The sequence below is a fragment of the Echinococcus granulosus genome, assembly GCF_000524195.1.
Source record: "Echinococcus granulosus chromosome Unknown EG_S00002, whole genome shotgun sequence".
NCBI lineage: Eukaryota > Metazoa > Platyhelminthes > Cestoda > Cyclophyllidea > Taeniidae > Echinococcus > Echinococcus granulosus.
Window position 1 is genome coordinate 2762285 of NW_020170382.1, and position 23096 is coordinate 2785380.

The following is a 23096-nucleotide window of genomic DNA, read 5'->3' on the forward strand; positions in this document are numbered from 1 at the left end:
CCGTAATTCCTCATCTTTTTCGAGAAAAAAGATCTTCCTGAACAGGATGTTAGGACAATTCAGTAGTGTGGAATTTATGTACGATTGATGATTTACTAACTTAATCCGTCTTTAAATGCCATTAAAAAGGAAATTTCCTCTGTCCGTTTTTCATTGCAATTATTACATTAGGAATGACACAGAAAGATGATAAAGCGAAGAGCAACTTCTAAATTTGATTTTATGTGTCGGAAGTGAGCGGTTTTTGCATGTAATATAAAAGCCTTTATAACGCCTGTTCGACTTATGACATATAAAATCCAAGCTATGTTACAGGAAATCTCAAATCTCCTAATGACTTGGAGGCATGAGCTGAGTAAATTATAGGAAGGAATATCACTATGTAGAGGGATTTGGCAGTAAAAATTCAAGTAGCTTCATTTTTACAATCGAGAGTTTGATACACATGCAGTAGCAGAGGCATTTTTAAACCTCTTCTTCAGTGTTACAATATTTATTTTGCCGTAATGTGCCATCAGATGTGCTATCAATTTACAAAGATTATAAAATTTCATTTCCAAATGTCAAAGATGCAGAGGAAATGGAGCAAATGAAAGCTGAAAACGACAATTGCATAAAGTATATTTGTCGATGACCAATTAAATGGTTTCTTAGGTAGGATTTGACTTTAATGTATTTTATAAAAGAAATTATTTCAGTCCTTCACCTTAAATGTTACAACATCAAGTTATTCGGTTCGTACCTACAAAAACCGATCGCAATGTTTTGTCATTGTCAGTAGATTCTTTAATTTCTCCCTCCAATGTGTGTTGGAAATGCTTGCAAGTCCATGAAAATGTTCCGCTTTATTTTATAGAAGATGCTGATTTCCAAACACTAGGGGGGGTCATGCTCTAACCCAATCCTTCTTTATTGACTTTGACCAGCAGAGGTGTACCCTAAGTTTACTGTTAACCATTCAATGGCCAAGCTAGCTTTCCGGTTAAGTGCTCCACAGGATCAAAACTACTACCTCTTACAAACCTCAAGTTATAACAGTGGCGGCCCAGTTCTAAACCCTTTTGGAACTGAGGTAACCTTTAGCCCCACCAGAATTCATTGCAGCCTGCACGAATCCAAATCCTCTTTTTGAACAGGTTAGCAGCTAGTTCCTGGTCGAAACGTATGATGATACAGAACTCACTTGATCCTTTGCATTCTTGATTTGCGACCTTGGATAAATCAAACATAGCATGAATTTTACCTTTCCAATGAGTTTTTAGTGTGTCAGATTCGACTAATTGATTTGCTTAAAAGAATCGCATGAATGAGGTGGTGCTAACACCAAAAGCTTCATTCGGATAATTACACAAAAAACTTTTGTTTGATTTAACTGGGTGTTGGCCTACATTGGCCTTTTTGTTACGACGAAGTGGGGATTAATGCAAAGTTAACCTTAAAAGCCTGGATCGGACTTGCATGCGTGCATAAACAGTTGTGAATCTACTGCTCCAAAAAAGACCTTTACCAACTGATCCCCTAATCAATTTCATTGGGTACTAGTAAATAATCCGCGAATTTTTAATACTTGAAAATTTGCGTCTAAATGGCATAGTTTAGTGGTATTGGGGCTCAAAAACGGAGTCACTCGTTAATGCTTTTAAACTCACTTAGTATTTAGGGGAATGAGTTCCTTTAAATTCCAATTCAAATATAATCGGATATTTTGGAAGATTTTGTATTTTATAGCACTCGACTGAACCATTCTTACCGGCGTTTTGATCCTACTAACACTTTCCTAAGTATGCATAAGAGCAGAATAGATGCAGGTTGCATCGTTGGTATGTTTGTGAAGTTAGGCGGCACGGAAACATATATGTACTTTATAAATAGCCCAAGAGTTATCGCATTGCGACATTTAGGGACAAACAACTGATGCATGCCTGTTAACAATAGCTGAATTATAATTTAATTTTATAATTAAATGATGTCACCACCTTTTGCTTCTCCTATCCATACTAAAATCCATCGCTCCTCGTATACTTGAATTCATGTGTATGGTTTTCCGCATTTTACAATAAATTGTTCCACTTTTATATAAAAACAAGGCATCCGCTTAATTAAGAACAAATACATTTTGCAAATGATTTCCTAGTTCTGTTATACTTTTCTGACATTGCGCTCAACTTTGAATCTCTTATTGCAGAATATGGAAGACCAAATTTTAAGACGTTGTACCTTAGTAACTTAAGGGCGAACATCAGCATTAGAAAAATGTATGAAGTATCGTAGAGCATCTGTTCGGTACAAACCGCAAGATTTCGTTTAGGGGGTGCAGCGAACCAAGTATTTTTTGCAGAGCTCTCCCTTCTTTGCTGTTAACTCCATCATTAGTTATTATTTTGTTTATTTATAGAAAAAATGCAAAAGGCTTTTAGTGGCATATTAGTTTAAAAAGCGGCAGCGATACAAATTCCCAAGATGTGGCAGTTTAAGGTAGGCTGAAAGGCCTAGGTCTGCGAACAAATCAACTAAATCTAAAGAACTTTAGAGCTTTTGGGTTTTAATTGTTAGAGTAATCCATCTATTTTTTTGAGCTTGAAAGCTAGAGCTATAATATGATCAGGATGTGATGGACTGCTAACCTGGAGTGTTAAGTGATAAAATAAGGAAGTCGACAGGAGTTATGAGGATTTTGGAAGGTTCTACCACAAACTCAACTTTAAGGGAAAATTTGGCTACAGGTCCTTAAAAACAATTACCATAGTAACCCTAAATTCCTACTCAATAATCATTTTAAGGACTGCATTTGGCAGTTCATTAAATATTTTAATACGCATTCTTAAAATGGGTTGGAAAGAATATACACATCGTTTTGTTAACAGATATTAAATAAAATTTACAAGTTAATAGTTTACACTAAATTTGCGTTTTGCTTCATCCGTTGAATGTTATAAATGAATTTAGTGAATTTCAATTAAATAGGCAAAAAATTACAGTTCGAGCTTGGCAAGGGGGCTACAAACACTTCAGTAAGACAGTAAAGATAATGGAGAGGTAAATTTTGTAAAAGTCTGTTGAACTTGAAGAAGAGATACTTGACTGGGCAAATAATAAGTTATATAACTAAAGATTGAAAAAAAATGTTTGATAATAACACAACTTTACGTACGCCTATAGAGGTTGATGGAAACTTTTAATACAGCATGTTTTTGCTTTTAGGAAGTAAATACAGTCATGAAGAGAGAAAGATTTCAAACTGTGGTATTTGTTGTGCATTTTGGAGGAAATTATGTGCATTATTTATGAAGAGCAAGTGCTTTTTTCCACCTGAATGCTTCGCTAGTCCCCAGGGAGAGATAGTAACACGAAAATTGCACTATTCGCTCCTCTCGTCATCCTCTCCACCCTCCTTTACGTCCATTCATCCCATGAAATATTTAGTCTTTCATTTAGTTGGTTATTTAGATACCTTAATAAGCTACAAGCAGACCTACCTCTGGCTTTGCGGGAGACTAATTCTGTCTTGGGGTATCGTAACAGACTGGTCAAGTTCAGGTCTAGTATAAGCTTTTCAGTTTATCCGGGAAAGAAATAAATTTTGAGATGTAAAAACTGTTTGTTTTTTGCATATATCCCTAAAATATAAAATCACCACAGAGATCAGCTAATACATGGAAAATTTCAAAAGCGTGGCTAAGCTATTCTCAGAGCCCCTGCGTGCGCCTTCTAATCGGAACCCCTAACGTTTGTATTTTATCCTGATCTGCTTTTCCGATAAAAGAATCTTCCCTTGTTTCGTTTCTTGACAGATTGAGCAAACCCTCACACCTCTCTCTTGTAGACTCCAAGGAGAACGAACGTAACCGGCATCGTCACTGACTGTTTCAAACAGTTACGCCGCTCAAATGTCTTACTACGGCTGAATTTTACCACCATCACTATACATTGCCTGAGGTCTTTTTTCGATACCCGTGGGCTCTACACCTCTTTTACAAGCCGCTTCGTCAACGAACTGCCATCACCATAGTGCCTAGACCAGCCTAGGAGATGTGCGCCAGTTATCAGTGATAGGAGCAGGACACACTTGTCACTTACTATCATGAATAGCAACAGTATGGTTTCATCCCAACTTCTATTTGGAATAACAAAAGTTTCGGTTTAACTCGAAACGTGCCAAACTTCCTCTAACTACTGCACTACTCTCAAATAAGTGTTTTTTTAGAGAAATCACTTTAATTTGCTCCGCAAAAGAGTCACCTAATACCTAAAATCCTAAAAAGTGGTTTGTTTAATGAAAGAAAATCCAGTGGCACTTTGATGTTTGCTTCAAATATCGCTATGTATTTAATATCATTCCGCTCTCTCTTCAAAGAAAGTTGAAGCACGGGATACGTCGACTGTGCTAGAGCTAGAACTTTGTTAAACTTGGACCACCTTTATTTATAGTTCAGCTTGGTCTTACTTCTTGTCCTCGGCACAGAGTTTTGGATCCAAAACAAATCTCTCCTAACCATTTCGTTCTTATTGTCTCAGACGCCAGCTAATGAGTTAAAGGTTGCAGCCTGCCTAAATGTCGTCAAGAGTTGTTGGATTAAAGTGAAAAGAGATGTTTCACAATTTTGATTTCTACCCACTCCTACCTGAAACACCTATGTGATCATCTGGAAAACCTAATCAGGAGATAAAAAGAAGGCAATTGTAACTTTATTTAGTAATTATTTGCTTGGTTGTCTGAGCACGTTGATGTTTTAACAGTATTGGACTTTGGGGAGCGTCATAAGACAGGCTACCTCACCTGAGAGTTCCAAAATCATTCTGAAGGCTTAGATACTCTACTGAATGCTGTTTCGGAAGTAAAGTTCATATTTATGATTTTATGTAAATAGAAGCATAAAATAAATTTGCTTCGTTAATTATGTTTAAGTAACTTAAATTCCCTCCACAAATGAGTTCTGAGAATAGGAATTTGAATATTTAAAAAATATTTTTTGGCCAAATTGAATGAAGAAACCCTAGGACATTTGATCCACTACCGTAACTTTACTGACATACCAGCGTCTGTAACTCGGCTGCCATTAAATTGGTCGCAGATATCCATGAAATGAATGACCACGAGATCTATTTGCAGCCACCCTTTTTAATTCAGTTGTATTATTAGAGAATCTCATCGTATGTCTACCGTCTCTCATACAAGCCCAGACGCAGGAACGCTCGCTCACGAGAAGTTATGACGAAAAATTGATTAACATTTCTGCATTGCTGCTTCAAACGTCCATAAATATTCTGACTTTTGTAACTATATATAATTATGTAAATAGGAAAAAAAACTTTTCTGTTTCCTCATTGTTTTCTTCGGTTGGGCGAAATTTAGCAAACATGCCACTTTCATTTTCACTTCAAAAGCATGGCCCAGAATTTGTTCATTCTCAACTTTATCTAGCATTTGAATCTACTGTTAATGAGTAAAGGTCATAAATTTCACTTTGGATGAATAACTTCTTTAATGCCCCTTCCTAAGGACCTTGACAGATTTCATTTAGCTGTAAATTTGCATTCCTAGGATTGCAAGAATACTTTATTATTTAGCAGCTATTATTTTCCAAAAACAGATCTACATTTGACCTGTACAGATAATAAATGAACAGCACACCTTTATAGACTAAATTACGATTTCTTCAATTTTTACCAGAGGCGAGTTGCGTTTTGCAGTAATTCTTATCGTGGATCACTGGTTATACCTCTGTGCAAGTTTCAAACATTGAAAGTTCAATGGTTCTTGCAAAAAATTACATTTAACTCGATTTTGATACTTGACCGTTTGGGGTAGGAATTTTCCTGATTCTCTACAATTAATTATTGTGTATAAGTTTTAGCCTTTATCACAACCTGCTTTCTTGATTTAAGTAGCTTTTATCCATGAAGAATACAATTAGTGGCTTTGTTTACACACATTCCACCAGCTTCAGCCCAAATGCTGCATGATTCTAATTACACTAGACGTCATTTACTTTATCATCTTAATTGTCTCTTGAAAACCTAAAAATACAGTCTTCTACGAATCTGAAAGCCACATATCAGACTTTTTATTGTACAATTGACCAATCTGTTTACCATACGGTTTGGCGAAACAGGTTGTCACAAACTGATAGAAAATACCCCAGCTACTCGAGACACCAGTTTTAGGAAAGAAAATTATGCTGGCACCCATTTGCGATGCTGGCAGCAAACATATTTAGAAAATAATTTAAAATGTTTTATGCAGTTGAAAAGCTATTCAAATACATCATTGAGCATCACAGGTATATTTTGTCCTCATTTTTTACGAAGGGTTTCTTCTAAGGTAAATTTCGCTCTACTATTTTTATGAGTACAACAATTACAGCTATATTGATACTCTTGAAGAGAATGAGGATTTCTTACCTACTCTGCGATTAGCTGCAGTTCGTGTGCTAAAATATTTCTGTTATATAAACTCGATTCATAATGGTGTGGTCGCGAGTGTGGGTGTGCATTAATTCCATATTTTGGCTGACTGTGTGACATTACCCATTACACATTTTATGCTCTGATTGCAACTTTGTATATATTTCTTTGATGCTCATTATTAGGTATAGCATGTTCTATATATCAGATATGTCTCAACTATTTGTCCGTCCCACTTATTAGTACTTGAACTATCCTTCTTATGCAAACCAAATTTCTATGGTTATTGCTAATCATCTTACAATTTTACTTTTAATATTTGTTGGTTAATTGAACTGTCGGAATTCTTCTTTTAAAATGTTCTTTTCAAAAATACTAGACTGCTCTCAGCACACATAGGCAAGAAAAATTATCAAACCACCACCTTTATATGTAATACATCCGTTTTTTTACCTTTTTATCACAATTTTAGAACCCTGGATCAAAAACTTGGATGGGGGACGAAATTTTGTACCATGATACCGTGAGATTTCACAAAGGATCAAAGCTTTTTGGGGAGGTCAGAGTTAATCTCCATCATGGAGATCAATAGCGCCTCCTCGGTCCTGAAGCTATGTTAATCTGCTCACCTGCTACCTAAAAGGGGTGCTCAAATAAAAAATGTATTGCGCATGCTCACTTAGAAGGCGAAAATTTCACGCTAATTCCCCACTCATTTTTTGGTTACCCAAGTTGACAACAGTGACATAATTGATTCGTAAAGTAAAGTTAATATTGAGAGAATGTTGATGGAACTAGTCACGCATTTGTTTCAATATATCTCTGATTGAATGTTTTGCTGTTGAATAAATTGTAGTGGAAAAGGATTCAGTCAAGCCTGTTAAAGATATTTAAAAGTAATGAACATTTCTTAGCTGATTGCCTCAAATGCAAACCGGTTAATCTTGGCCCGTTGATATCCTTTAACTTAAAGAATCATTAAAGGATCACCTTTTATTTCATTGAAAACATTTGCACAGAAGACCGTTTCAGAAGACGCAGAAATGGTGGAGGTAATGGACTGAAAAGCCAAACCTACCACTAGAAAGGATCTCTGGTTCCCATAAGGTAATGCTTTTTCATTTGATTTCGACGAATTAAGGTATTATTTTTATGTTGCAGTTTGTTCTGTATGTCAAAATTCAGGACCTTGTTATTAATAATAAGAAACTGGTTCCAATATCATAATTGATTTTGTACAAACTTACCTCATTCACCGCAAGATTTAACTTGGATTTATTTCATTAACACATTTTTGCAAAACGCATGCTTAAGTGACAGCGAAGGCAATATTTATATAGTGTTGATTTGAATCCCACTTTATCCTTTGTTTGTTGCTTATTCCCGCCGTCTATCAATTCAAATTTTTGAGTACTAAACCAAAGTCGTAACTGTAAATATAGTTCTATTTAAATTTCTTTGGTAATTCGTAAAACTTCTTTAAACACCCAGTAATATTTTATATGAATGAACAGTGATGGCAGTGGCCCCTAGCCTTCCCTGAAGTTGTAATATGGTGCATAACCATATCTATAATTAACATGTAGAATGTCTGGGGGCTTTAGATATGTTTGAAATGCCATGATGTTATTATGGAAATACAAACAACGGAGGGTCAAAATACGTAGATATGCAACTAGAAAAAGTCGCACGATTTTGGTGGCATCTCTACCACTCCTCTGGTCCACTTCAATGTAGTCGGTGATATGGAACCATTTATTGACCAAGAGAGGTAATCATTAGATTTGCATGGGGGCAAAAAAGCATTTTATCCCAAGGTCGGTGATACGCCCCCTTGGTTCCGGTGAATTTGGGGTTCCATTCACCTTGTGAACTGCAATGGAGAAGGGAATTCGCTGGTTTCGTTCTTCTTAAGGCTGAATGATACTCTGCAGCAAGTGCACTGCCTATGCCAGTCAGCAGTATTCGGTATCAATTTCCACTTGCCACTTTTTACCACTGTCCACTCGTTTATCTGCTTTCCACTCAGGTGCTTGAGATGTGGGGGAGATGGCGTTTATGGCGAGTTTCAAATATTTTATCATAATCATCATTGACATCTTTGGGACTGAGTTTGAAAAACCCTTCGAGTTTAATTGTGCTTGGATTGTTAATTGAGTTCTTAAAGTACACGAGGTTGAGGTGATCGTCAATGTTGGCTCTACCTTCGACTGTTCTTCGGTAGTAACCCTCCGTAGTTTTAGTCGGCCGCAGCAGATAGCTTCTCCCGTTATATAAAGGTGCAGCAATTAATTTAATAAGTTGGGATAATTGTCCTTTTGACTGGATTTGGTTACTGATACCGCCGCTGTTAAAAGCCGGGGTGGTAGAGAAGACACTGTTATTAACGGACTGGAGGATTAGCCACAAGGTCACGTCGGCAAGGTTGAGATACAAAACACAGAGCCGGAAGAGGCCGTATATTTGAATGTACAGTTATGATCAGCATCATTCCGTTGCAATGTAATTAGACACTATAAATTTCCTACATATGTGGATGTATATGAAATCTGATCGGAAGGAATGGCATTAATTACCCCCGTGTGTGCTAAATGCACTGCAACGTGAAAGTGCTTCTTAACTGATAATTACAAGAAAGCAATGGAATAGTTGTTTTGCCAAAAAGCCCATCTTTGTGTCTGTGCCTGTGTCAGGCCTGTAGAATTAGTAAAACTTTTAGGGGCGTAGCCACAGATTGCAAACTGGCGTGGCAAAATTTTTTAGCTTCATCTTCACGGTTAACTCATGGATATTTTGAATAAAGTGGTCTTTCATCAATATTAGAACACGCACTCAAAACAGGGCACTACAATATCAATATGGATAGTGGCTTAATGAGAAAGAACATTAATTTTAAATAAGGTTATAAATTATAACGATTATGCATTTACACTAAAACGAAAGTCTAGTCGATGGCTCGCTTCATCCTACCATATAATCGGGACTAACCAATTTTATCCTTATGGTAGTTAAACTAAATAGGCTTTAGTCAGAGTGAAGAGTGATTAATCTAAGCCAATTTTGATGAATGGTATAGCAAATCGGTCAGCCTCATATAACTTTTAAACTACTAAGAGAAGTCTGTTCTACGCCTTGAATTATTCCTTCAAATCTGAGTTCAAACGATTGACGTTTGTTTTGAATGGAATAAGGTGCTCAGACCAGCTAGAATATTTTTCACAGGATCATTTGCTTTAAGCGCTATTTAAATTCTTCTCAACTGTTTCCTTCCTCCCCTTGATCATGTGATCTTTCTGGGAAACGAATCTATTGAAGGTGAAGTACCCTTGTGCGTAATTTGTTAATGTCAGTCAATAATTTTATATTTGGGGTGACATTTCAATGCAGATAATCTTTACCCGGTTTTTTAAGCATCGATGGTGTAGTCAATTTATAAAATTTGTCATATGGTCACTAACGTACTTGTCCTCGCCTTGACGAAAGTGAACGAGCAAGCGAGTTGGGCTTTTGAAGATTGTCACAAATAGATGCATGTGTCATACAAGCTACCTATTGTAGCACCGCTGGACTTTCCTGAAGGCAAAAGAAGGCATAATACTCAAGCTATTACATATCTTGATCTTAAAAAATCCTGATATTTTGGTGTTACGAACTTTACCTTATTAAAACCTAATTAATTTAACCTAAGTCCTAACAAATCAAAATCATTTTGAAGAAAATGAAACACCTTTTTTCGTACTTTTTAAAAGTGAATTCTGCTATCTTTTTTCTAAAGCCTCTTTAAAAATCGCGATAGACCTTATTTTGAAGCACCGGTAGGGTCTAAAATGTGACTATAGAAGCGAGAAATAGATGTGGAAAACATGGGAGGCATTTTGCATCCAGCCATGGGGAACGCGGTGCGCAGAACTCTGTGATTTGTCAGTGCAGGGGTTGGTACATCGTAACACGTAGAATTATCCCTGTTTCTCTCCCACAAATAAAGCCAAATTTAGTAAATCATCTCAAATGTGCTGAATTGGCATTCAGTTTAGCGCAGTGATCATTCCAGTTGAATCTACTATGCATGGTATTGTGTTAATCCAGGAAAACATTGAATATCAAGACTATACTTTTTGATCGCACGGCATTTTAGGGCCTTTTTCCATTCATGCTTATTCAATAATTATTTGGCCCAAAAGCTTACTTCTCAAACATTCTATGCTTCCCAAAAATCCTGTTTGGATGCAATTTTATCACCTCTTTCAATAAAAATTACAATTAGAATCTTAGAAGCAATTTCGTCCCTAAACATAGCACAGTAGTCTTTCGCTGTCTACTTATAGCCAGCATTTTAGGAAGTCGTCACCAGACGAAAAGTTTTATACACCAATAATGTGCTCTAGTTTATGGGAGAAATCATTTGGTGATTAATGGGGCGTTGCGGATCTTCACCACCTCATAGGCCTAGCTTTTAGATGAGGCACCTTTTGATACTTCCCCATTATATTGATATGTAACTATGCATTCTTAAATTGGTGTGAAGACTACGTTTAAGCATTTAGTCAGCGGGATCAGTGTACACTCGTCATTGCCAAAAGATAGCATTTGATTTCATCTAAGTTGTGTCGCTCCTAAAAACGTTATGAGACATTTAGGTCTGCAACACAGATGTCAGCTTATAAGAGACTAATGTAACAAATATCAGTCTAATCCTTACTTAAAGTTTGAGGCCACAATGCATGGCCGATTCAGACTTAAAAGTTCATCGTTTTACTGTCAATAAGCTAACTAGAGCATTTACTAAAATCCCGAAAGACCCATCGTCTCAATTGTAATCTGGTTTGCAGATAGTAACAAGGCGAGCTTGTGGGAGACGATGCCACCAGAGATGCGCCTTAAATTTTGTTGATCTAAAATCATTTTTGTCTAATGGAGGAGAATCCTACAGCTAGCTGATGTAAAGTCAGTTGTTTAAAAGGGATTGACTAACCCACACTGACCGATCAAAACTATCTTCCACCTTCTTGCATCATTTCCCTGACTCCTAACGGATTGCTTCACTCCATGAAAATGCAACACAGGACAGTGCTAGCGCCTGACTGCAAAACAACATTCTTAGCTTGTTGGTTCCATGTGCTATGATGCACCGCTCCCTGTCCCGTCATTGTGTTAGAAGCTCGTGAACACTCAAATTGTCAAATTCACCATGAAGTGAGATGGCTCACTTCCATGGAAGAAGAGTTTTCGGCACTATTTTTTATTTCCCTTACCTTTCCAATCCGGTTCAAACTGCTTAGCACTCAGGAATGGAAGTCCATCAAACGCTGCAAATTATCTGCAGTTAATTCAATGTTTTGACTTAATTTCTGCAAATAGAGTCCTCAGAGCATACATTTCTAGCCCAAAGAACAACGTCTTGGACGTTCATTAACAGTAGATACACCCCTGTACGGCAATGTTTTGGGCTGACTACTTTTCCATTGAGTAACTCATATTCAACAAAAACTTTCACATCTTTGTTAATAGTATACGATTTAAACCAAACACACTTAAAGTAAGCGTGCGCCTTTAAAATCGCAAATAAACAAAAACAATCGAAGCAAAATGACAGTGTCGGTTTTTAAAGAAGCTGATTAACTTAAATTTTGTTATCCAAATTTAGGCTGAAAGGAGTAGCAAAGTCCCTAGTAGCTTTGGGACGACGGTATGGCCTGTTCACCCTAAGTGCTATCTTATTACAGCAGCAAGTGAGACACTAAGGTGGGTGCATTAAAATTCCATTTTCCTACTCTTTGCACAAGGTCACTCTCGTGAGTGCTTTACTAGGGTGGTGCATTTATGTCCTCGACAGAAGAAATCATGAAGATGAATTTGTGTAAGCCCTAAAAATAAAACAGTTACCGAATGGACCGATAGGTACAACTGCTGATTACAATTCGGAACTGGAGGTAGATTCAATGGAAAAAGAAAGATGAAGAATAGGTGGAGTCTTGCACACAAAGGCGCCTGGTTACTCGCTGATGGGGTTTCGATTCCTCAAGCTGAATCACTGAGCTGGCAGCCACGGTATCGACTACCATGTTCACTTCTGAGGCCTTATTGGCATGTCGACTAGTCAAGATGCTCCCTTGTTCGAATGTGACGCCTATCATGGTCAACTTTTAGACCAATTTAAATGCTACTCAACAACCAAAATTGAAACTGCCCTCAAACTGAGAACTCTGAACCTATTTCATTGTTTTCAGCAATACGATTTTCTGCAATCACAAAACGTGGAGGCAAAAGCGTCCACTTGCAACACCTGTCTCAGATCAGCAATTTTTTGTGACATTGGTAGTGAATGACTTGCATCTGGATTCTTACTACAACACACAATATGCAAGAGATTCCCACCTTCCCTACACAAGTAGCACTAACGGCGTTCCTGCCTTTGAAACACTGGAACTGACGCATAACGTTCTACCAACTGGAAAATTTGTTCCAACACGAACTCGCTTCGCCGATAAAATTTATTAGTTGACCATTCGTATACCCCTCAGACACATAAAGAGCATATTCGAAGGTACCCATTCAAATAATGTCATTGAAGAATTGACACACCTAAACCTGGTGCAAAACAATAAACACTCGCCTCTCGACTCAAAGCTAACCACTGCAAAATATCGGCTTCGAAGTCACAGTGAGAATAAGTCCTACAACACCGACTCCACCAAACGGAAACTAACTGGATATTCGCTTACTCATCTCGCAATATAGCACCTCATTGCGGTTCGCCTCCACTAACAAATCAATTTCAGCTGCCAAAGTTCCCTCCCATGAAACTAGAGCACAGACTACCCATAGCCCGACCGTCTTTCCCGTGATTCCTAGGATCTATTCTCGCGCTACGACAAGCAGATGATACGACACCACAAAGTACTCAGGCAATCAATCGGGTTCACTGGCGAGTCACCGACATCCATCAAGGTCCAGCCTAGGCTCCGGGCCAGTCGTAAGATCACCATGCTTCGTGAGTCGAAAAGTAGACCTTTCAACGTCCTAACCTTATCGTCTTGACGCCATGACATCTTCGAAGCATGGTGCAATCAAGGCTTGGACGTAAACCACATCCCGAGAGTTACTCACGAGCTCCTCTCATATCCAACACCACCCGCCCACACGTCGCCAGCCCGATCGAACAGTAGACTGGGTGGCGCGAGCACCTCACGACGAGTGCAGAGATCTGATGCCACAGCCCACACCCCTTGTGTCGCCCCGACACAAAACTCCATTGACTACCCCCTACATGGAAACTCCGAGCTGATCCCTAAAGCGTAAACCATTCCCACATTCTACTTGACCAAGGTGGCGGCGACAAAAGGACCGGTACCCTCACGCCCGCAAATCATACTTCCCTTACCTACCTACCAACAAGAGTGCGGACTGACAAAGGCCATCACAACAAGCCGACGCAACCAAGTTCACGTGTCCTAAAACTTACCATAAAATCGAAGTCAAACCTAAATCCAATGTGCGACGGAATAATCAAGTGAGTAGAGCAGAAATGCAAATTCTATTTGAATAACTAATGGGTAGTTAAAGGCTAAACAAAAAGGTTCAGGACCATGGTGGCAACTAGAGGCATTAAGATGACAGCCTGGGGCAGCAATGAGGGCCTCTAAAACGAAAAAAAACAGCATGTAAATGTACCCTATCCCAAGAGCGATCTACCCACGAGATAGATCAACTAACCAAAGCCAGTATCCTGATCGTATCCCCACTTCAAACACTACCCGCAATTTGCCGAAATAAGGACAAACATAGACAGCACAATCGCATCAGGAGCTACGAATAATAAGAACTTATTTCTTCTAAAGATAACAGAAATTACGTTCCCAAATGTTGCTGAAGCTAATATATTTAGTTCTGATTATGGTAGGAGCTTCGAGACAGCTTTCACTAATAGGTCGACAAAGATCAAAGAAGCCCACCTGAACGAAAATAAATAAACTACCTGATGCTAGAGATGAGATGAGCACTGCCGCAGACTGCACTCATTGCCATAAGAGCCATAAAGGCCACAAATCCAATGACTCCTTTTTTGCGGTTGGAGGGGACTAAAATGTCAGAAGTAAAATTCTTCCAATAATTAAAAGGTGTTTAATATTACACCCCCAGAGAAATATCCTTACTGCCGTCATGCAAAATCAACCCATTAAATCCTAACAAGTCACCAAGTTGACTGCGCATAAGAGTAAGACTACATGGAAGGAAGGCGCTTACCACCACTAGTGTAACCCTTGTAGTAGAAGATGCGCCCAACGAGGTAGGTCGTACCAAGTAATGTTGCGCCAACCTTAAAAAGTCGAATGAAGTAGAAAAACCTACGGGACAATAAAGCCCTCCGACAAAAAGTCCCATTAAGAACATCGGTAAAACTTCCAAGCTATGGAAAGGGGAAGATAAAGTTAACACAAAACTTGCTAGTTTTGGTGAGCTCTTTGAATGCAATTAAACTCATCATTGCTTGGATGGTACATATTGGGGCACTAAATAAACAATAAAGCACTCTATGTAAGTACTGGGAAGTTGAAGTCCTTGCGTGCTTTGATCACGCGCATAGCAAGGAACATATGCATGGCAAAACTGCCAACACCAACTAGAATAACGCCGCCATAATAACGAGGAAGGAAAGTGGGGAGGCGGTAGGAATCACCGGATAGAAGCTTGGAGAAATGTGCCATCAGCAGGGACAATCAAAACCGAACCGTCCAAACTATCGCCTTCAAAATATGCCCCGTAAGTTAAAACAAATATGTATTCCCGTAAGTTAAAACAAATGTGTATTATCAGAGCCAGTCAGCACTGCTTAATTTTAAGGTCTAAAAGAAAACGCGTTAATAGCCAAGATTATTAGCACTAAAAAAGGCAAAAGCTACGGGGAGCGCACATTTATCAAATGGCCTGCAAAATTTGATGAAAAGTGTTTTTTTAAGTCAGACTAAAAGAAAGCGCATCTGTTGATTAAAAACGCACTCCCAGTTGACCTAAAAAATCAGCGAAATTCAAAAATTGCTGTAACACGGTGACTGCTTAACTCTCAGTTTGATTAATGAGCCACTTTTAACTTACTCATTTTACCACGTCGAGGTGAGAGGATTTCAAGCCATGCCAGCAGTCTAAATGCCTTCTGTATGTCAAATGTATATGTTTTGTCCAAGTATTACGTCTACTTTTGACTCTAGAGAAGTGTCGGGGCACTGTAATTGTTAAAGCAGTTGGGCTCAAACACACGATAAGTGCTCACAATCACCAAACCCTTACGGGTTAAAAAGGTCCACAGGAATTTTTGCGCTTTACAACGAAAAATGTATAAGACAATAAAAAAGGTGGAGTAAAAGCCTTTATTTTGCAGCCTAAGTACAGATTCATCATTAGTTGGTAGATTTGGCTTCCATAACGCTACTAACATACCCTGATATCTTGGTCAATTAAACAGATATGCTTGCTAGAGGGAGTAGTCATATAGCTCTTCAGACCTTTTTGAAGACGCAAATGGGCAACATTGAAGTAAAATGAGTTGTTGAACGACAGGAGGACTTGGGTCTACAAATATTTCTCAAATGTAATGACGCAGAGCAAAAATGCGGCAAAAGCTAACCTAAGTCTACTTGTAATCTTTGTAACTAACTGAACAAATGATCAAAGCATTAACTTTGCTGCTTCTTAATTTCCAAATAATAGGCAATGTCTTGTGATACCCAAATTTCCAGCTAGATCCTTACTGCCATCTCACAATCTTATTTAAAACTAAATTTTTTTAATTAATTAACATTAGCATCATTTTACAAATTCTCGGAGGTGTATTTGGTAAAATGCTTGGTATAATTTAGCTGACTATGCCCCATTTCAGCCTTATTCCTCAATGTTGTTATATACTAAAGTGTTTTGACCAATGTTATGATCATTTTTTGAACCTTTGAAAAAATCCTGTAAGTTTTTATTTTGTTTGATATGTCGTCCACCAGTCCGCTCTTCCTGAATTTTCGACTGGGATGTCGTCTGTTGGTGTTCCCATAAAGGTGTTGCATGATGCCGAGGGCCATGTAATTACACTGGAAACAATTAATGGTGAAGTTTTTCGTGGGAAACTTATTGAAGCTGAGGATAACATGAATGTTCACATGCAGGAAATAATTATGACTGCAAGGGATGGTAAAACTTCCAGTCTGCAGCATGTGTATATACGTGGAAGTAAAATAAGGTTTGTCGCTCACATATCTGTATTATTTCAGGTTTTTGATTTTGCCTGATATGCTGAAGAATTCTCCGATGTTAAAGAGGCCCCTCGGTGCTCGCGGCTTGGGAACAGGGCGTGGCAAAAATATCATCGTTCGTGCTGGATGTAAGACCGAGTTGGACTGTTTACACCTGTCATTTCAGCTCGTGGTCGCGCTCGTCCTCTTCGTGGGGCTCCACTCATCCGACGCTAAGGATTTTGCATTTCATTACATTTTCTACTGCAATCTTTCAGACTTCTTTAAACATAGTTCACAGTGGGTTTCAGGTATTCACTACTAATTACTAGGTAACTTGCTTCCTAACAGCCTGTGGATGTCGATTTTCATAGTGTTCATGGCAGTGCAGTCTCTAGCCTGCTTGATGGTATGCGTTGGACTAATTTGTTCGACATTCGTACCGAAAGCGTGAATCGAAGTATGCGTTGTTTGCAGTCGTTATATCTTTCAATGTCGTTCCCCTCTACCTCTGTGTGGACATTTTATAAAGTGTTGGCTAGCTGTGCCTGTTTTTGGCTCAGGTAGATTGCGTTATTGTAGGAAGTGTTGCATACCTCAGTTACTTATTCTGCATTCTTTTACGGGATGAAGGGGGCAAGGCCTGCTCATTTATGTGAGTAGGCTGCTATGCTGGGTTTGGTTGCTAGTTCGCAATGCTGTCGTGTCGCTAAGCTCGTGCTTGGGGTGGGTGTGATTTTATTTTGAGTCGCAGCATGGTCTAAACGCGATGGGAGGGGTGCTATTTTTGGTGGACCGTGGCACTCTCGCTGGTGTTCCATGCCGCGATCGGCTGTAAAATTAGTCAGATGGCGCCAAGCCCGTTGTGATCTGCTGCAATTCTCTTCCCACGCACTCTGCACTGGGAACTAAAATTCTGCCGCGGGGTGGTCCCCGCCTCTTTGTTTCGCGTGCGAAGGCCTCATTTAGGTGTGGCACTTTAGAAGTCCTACAAGCCTTGGTGTAACATCGGGTCAGGTTCTGCTGGAATGCCAGTGGTTGACTTATTGCCCGTTTTTAGGCATAGGGGTCCTCAGCCGCTTTTCTTCCTTAACCCCTCTCTGTCCAGCAAAAGACCCAATTGTTCTAGGGACGTCCAAGCGATACAAAATCGGCTTCGGTAATGCATAATCAGGTAGCAGCCTTAAATTAGCACCTAGAGGAGTATAAAACCGTGGCTCATTTAGGTTCCTTTAGTGGCTGAATTCGTGTAGGGCACGTGTGTTTTCGTGCGTCATTTGCGCTTTGGGGATTTACACAAATGTTGCATTGAAGCATTTAAACTGACATTGTAGTCAATTTGTTCGTCAAAAAATTTCCACTTTCCATACACTAGTCAGGAATCTACCGTGGTTTGCCATAAGTTATGCTTAAAAATACTAGCCTAAAATGTGCCTCCTTTCTTGGCCGTAAGGCATGGTAGCTACTCCGAGGTTTCCTTACAGCCCCGGACTAAAGTCTGAATAGAAAATATTGAAATTACAATAGAACCCAATACAAGATACAGCAGCCTACAAATGGTCCTTTTGTAGTTTAGAGATGTGGAGAAGTTGTGGTCAAAGCCACTGTAGTCAGCAGGGCTGTAGCACAGTAGACTGGACTCCCATGCAGTGCCATGATACAAATAAACGCAGTAAATCTACGAATAACTACCTCTCTGCCAGGGGCTATCCACCAACGGAAGGCACTCGACTTCCCGGCGGACGATGCTTAGTCAGCATGCCAAGATGAGGTGGCTGTGCTTTTCCAATAAGAACCATTTCAATGAAATATAGATTCCACAAATTAATCCGATGCTTTCGTGAGGAGTGTTGTGTTTTTTGGAGTAAAACCTGAAGTGTTCTTACTGTTAGGTATACCATTTTAACCGGTATCAATTATCCAGTTGAAATTTTGCCAAAAAGTAAGGGGAATGTCAGGTATTCTTCCTCGTTCCTTGAAGTTCCAAAACGTATGGAAGGAAATTCCGCAAACAAATAAAACATACTGGGCGTACATGTTACCGAGTTTTAATGGTGTCTTCTTCATTCTGGCGTCGGTATTCGTATTGGCTAAACATTTGAGACTGACTCGTTTTAGCATGTTTTCACATATATTTGCAGCTTTATCATTCTGTAGTATCGTGGAGGGGAATTCAAACACACGCTTTAACAATGGGTATCATGCTCCATGTATGGAAAGAAAACGGTGTTCAAATTGTGATATTTTTGGAGGGAATTGCCGAGATCTGGCGTGCATGTAAAATTGAGGGTAAAAACAAGAAGTCACAGGTTTCATTAAATGTCAAGTATTAGAAGTACTATTATTGGGTAGAACTAATTTCTAATAATGAGTTAACCTACTAGGCTGTGAGACAACTAGAAATGCATGGTCTTCCATTGTTTCGCAAGATGGGTTTATGCACTAGCTGGCTAAATTGGCCGCGAAGTGCGAGCAATGATGAATTTGAGGGGTGTCGCATAATTTCTAAATGGGTTGAATTTCTCCAATTTTCTGCCAACATTTTGAACGTTTGAGTTCCGATATTTTGGTTCTTCAAAGGTAACACCTTGTCATTCCACGTACAGTGTGCACAGGCAGGGTGTGCGAAAATGAGCAGGTGGCTTTTTGTTGTCTGCTGCTTGCCTGGCTACAAATCAGGAGTTCTTCAAAGAAGGATTCAAGCTACCGAAGTGGATTGTTTTAGCGATCTCACAGTTTGGGAGGATTTGTAGCCTTAACTATCACTGTAAATGAAAAGGAAAATGATGGTGACTTGACTACTGCTGGATTACAGTAACAAGTAGCTATTTTAATGTTAAAGATGGAGTAAACTAGCTGATTTAGTGGGAATGTGGGTCGTTCATAAATACTCTGTATTAGTAAGTCTGGCTAAATGTTCATCTATTTGCAGTCGCACACTGCCACTTAGTTAATAAAGGCATGTTATCTTCTAAAACATACTTTGTCTCCCGAAAATACTTACTTAAAACAAATTCTATGCTATCTTTTTTGAAGTTTCCCACGTCTTCATAGTGACGATCATTGTATAAAAGAACCATTAAGTGCGCGTAATTTACATAACTACACTCGATATGTAGGGCGGTGGTAATCTATACACACTCATTGAAAGATGGAGCAACAGCACTCTCCTTTACTAGTGCCTGTTCATCCTAGCACCAAGCCTTGGTTTGGTGGAAGCCCCTTACATTCAAGGTATTCACGCTTTGTCTCCGATCAATAAACCGCGGTAATTCTCAGTGGACGCGCCAGTGTCGAAATGGTTGAGAGCTGTGGCTTTGGCTGCACCGCAATATCGCGTAAGGAGATGCTCAAAAAAGTCGACCACCTTATAAAACGCCTAACGGATTACCAGGTGCTGAAAGGCAAGTACGCCCAAATGTCGGAGGCGGAGCTTACCCATCTCTGTAGTGTAATGCCAGACGTATTGATGGAAGACGCTATAGTAATGGACATCTACATGGCCTCGCCACTCTACATTGTTGGCGACATTTATGGTCAGTTTGGTGATCTTCTACGAATTTTTATGCTTCTTGGCTACCCACCGGAAAACCGGTACCTCTTTCTTGGGAACTACATCAACCGAGGTACACGGTCTATTGAAACCCTTGCCTTTCTCTACTCCCTGAAACTGCGCTATCCACGTCACATCTATCTTCTGCGAGGTAATCACGAGTGTCAGCATATCTCTCGCCACTACGGCTTCTTTGACGAATGCGTCAAACGATATAATCGGCGTCTGTGGCGTGCCTTTGTCAGCACTTTTGATTACCTCCCTTTGATTGCGATCATTGAGGAGAAGATATTCTGCTGCCATAGCGGAATGTCACCTAGTGTCCAATTTTCTGGGGTTTCCAGTCTCCAGGAATTCCGTGACTACGTAGCGAAACTGACTCCTCGACCAACCGAAATAAATACGAACATTCTAATGACCCACTACACCTGGTCAGAGCCTGATCCGGAGGTTAATGGGTGGGAGCAGAACCCTGCAGGTCTGGCCTACCTCTACGGACCCTCGGTAGTGAAGAGCTTCTGTGAACGCCTAGGCATTCAACAGATCATTCGTTCCAATGAGCTCCTTGAAAAGGGCTACGAGTTCTTCTGTGATGAAAGACTACTTACCATCTTTTCGGTCCCGAATTTCCTCGGCACTTTCACCAATGATGGGGCGATTGCTGAGGTGAGTAAAGATCCTGAAGCTCTGGAACTCATCTGTCGCATAAAACTCGTCAAACCGATTATGCAATTGCGCAATAAGATGACGGGACGCATGAACATTGCCATACAAGATTCTCTGGATAGCAAAAATGAGGAGGAGGAAGAGGGATTGGGAGATATGTGAGAATTATGGTTTCGATGGTGTCCTTCTACGTGAAATTTCTTCATCTGATTGTGCTAATATGTAGCCTCTATAGTGTTCCAAATAACAGTGGGAGTGATTCAAGGCATCTTAAGTAATAGTGAGACTACTTTTAACAGAAGACATTTCAGTCCATGGTGCGCATTCAAAAACCTAGTTTCTCTCACAGCTAGCCTGCTAAGCAGGCACAAGTATATCAAAATAACACGGCTATAAAAAAGAGTTCTCGTTTAAATCGTTAGTACCACTTGCTTTCTACTGGTACTGAAGCCCATATAGTTCTTTAGTGAGATACTCGATAATAACATCAATTTAATTGTTCTTAATAAATCACAACACAATTATTTTCGGTTGTTTGTGAGAGTTCTGCCGTAAGATCAATTGTCGTGGCAGTGTATCCGGTCGAGTAGTACAATTCCGAAAGAAATTAGAATGCCAGGGGCATCAATTATGTGCCAATAAAATGGTTTGTAGTGGGTAAGCGTGTACAATCCCACCTCTTCTTGCACAAAATTGAAGGTCTTCAAGAAAAGTGAACATTTAATTGTTGTTAAATGTAACCTCGGTGCCAAGTATTCTCTTTTTCTTCTGGAGTAAACCCATGAAACTGCAGCGCAACCACTCATTAACTTCAGGCAGGCCACGCAATTAGATGGAACTAGTGGTTTCCTCAAACGTATTCCGAGTAGGCTGAGCAGAAGAGGCGTGCGAGTTCTGCAGGAGCATGCGGCATTTGCTACTACTTTCCCGCAGGCATTGCAGTCAGCCTTCATAAACACACAGAGGAGTCTAAGTGCACTTTCCTACTGCATCCATAGCACACACAAAGTGATCAACTGCTTCGTGTATTTTACCATCACAAAACCTTCTCATCACGTGAAGCATTTTTGCTGATCAGGCTATTCATAAAACACTGACCTATTATAGCTAAATATGGCCCAATTTATGGTGACAATTACACCTGCTGCCATCTGACAAACGATTTTACCAAAAATTTGTATTTGTTGTGGAGATGGCTACACTTTAAGGAATTTGTCAGATGGTAAGCTTAAATATTTCAACTGAAGACAGGATATTTAGTTTAGAATACATTTAAAATTGCACATTTAGTCACGATCGCGTGTTAAGCATTATGATGCAATAGAATGCCAAAAGTTGCATGGAGTCGAATTCAATTCCTAACTTAATTGCTTTCAGTCACATTCAAATTTAAGTTTATGTGGGGATGGAAGGCGGATATTCACAAAGTCACTTTCATCGTTTCAATCAAATGTAGGGAGTAAACCGATGTGATAGATGTGAATGTTGTCACAAAAATGTGCAATAAAAGCACCGAAGCCTCAAGTAGTTGGTATGGTGCGGATAAAAAGCGTGACTGGTTTAAGTGGAACCCATGAAGGAACAATTGCCATTGTTACCGCTAATCAAGGAGGGATAATTGGTAGTCTGTAAAAAGAAATCCTACTTCTGACCGCCGTTGTTGTTATTTTTCAAGTGATTCATGTGTTGATGTATTGATTGTGATGCATGATGAATCGTATTTTGTTCAAAAATTGGGAGTTCTTGATGTTTTAATAGAATCGGCAACCATTTCAATATTCCATAAATCACTTATGTGATCATCAAACTAACCGATTGACTTCCGCCAATGACCTCAAACGAGCACATCGAATTGATTTGGCCAAGGTGATTAGTGACTTGAGCCCACACTATTTTGCAAGTTAGAAAGCCAGTGAAACACTTCTAATAACAGAAAGGAAGAAAGATCACAGGCGATGAACTAGACCGCCTCCAACCCACACGGATAACCCCAGACGCGCACGTGACGGAGCGATCAACGCACACGTCGAGAGCATCACACACCGCTTATTTTCCTTTTCGCCCACTGACAGACGACTATTTTGCCTTCCGAGCAGAAGTGCTGACTCACCAACCGTGAAATTAAACTCTCACTCGTTTGCGTTCTCACTTAAAGCAAACAAATTGTCGGCACAATTAATGGTCAAAATTAAACTAACGCGTAGGTTAAGACTGCTGGGGGAAAGCATGCCCGATGTCGCAAAATCAGCCCTAAC

At 39.5% G+C, this 23096-nt stretch overlaps 1 protein-coding gene across 1 annotated transcript; it reads left to right on the forward strand. All coding sequences in view use genetic code 11, as the record gives it.

The window, feature by feature from the left end:
• Positions 1-3185: 3185 nt before the first annotated feature.
• On the forward strand, positions 3186-22640 carry EGR_00633 (Small nuclear ribonucleoprotein Sm D3; the record flags this gene model as incomplete). Its single annotated transcript, XM_024489882.1, has 22 exons — positions 3186-3324; positions 5141-5436; positions 5672-5805; positions 6061-6322; positions 6649-6726; positions 6878-6928; positions 7262-7301; positions 7390-7457; positions 10587-10705; positions 10743-10810; positions 11764-11941; positions 12050-12134; positions 12189-12262; positions 12633-12720; positions 14244-14301; positions 16205-16236; positions 16395-16630; positions 18515-18564; positions 18741-18948; positions 19659-19748; positions 21309-21392; positions 22478-22640. The coding sequence occupies 22 exons, from the start codon at positions 3186-3188 to the stop codon at positions 22638-22640; spliced, it is 2601 nt and encodes an 866-aa protein (XP_024355879.1).
• Positions 22641-23096: the final 456 nt, after the last annotated feature.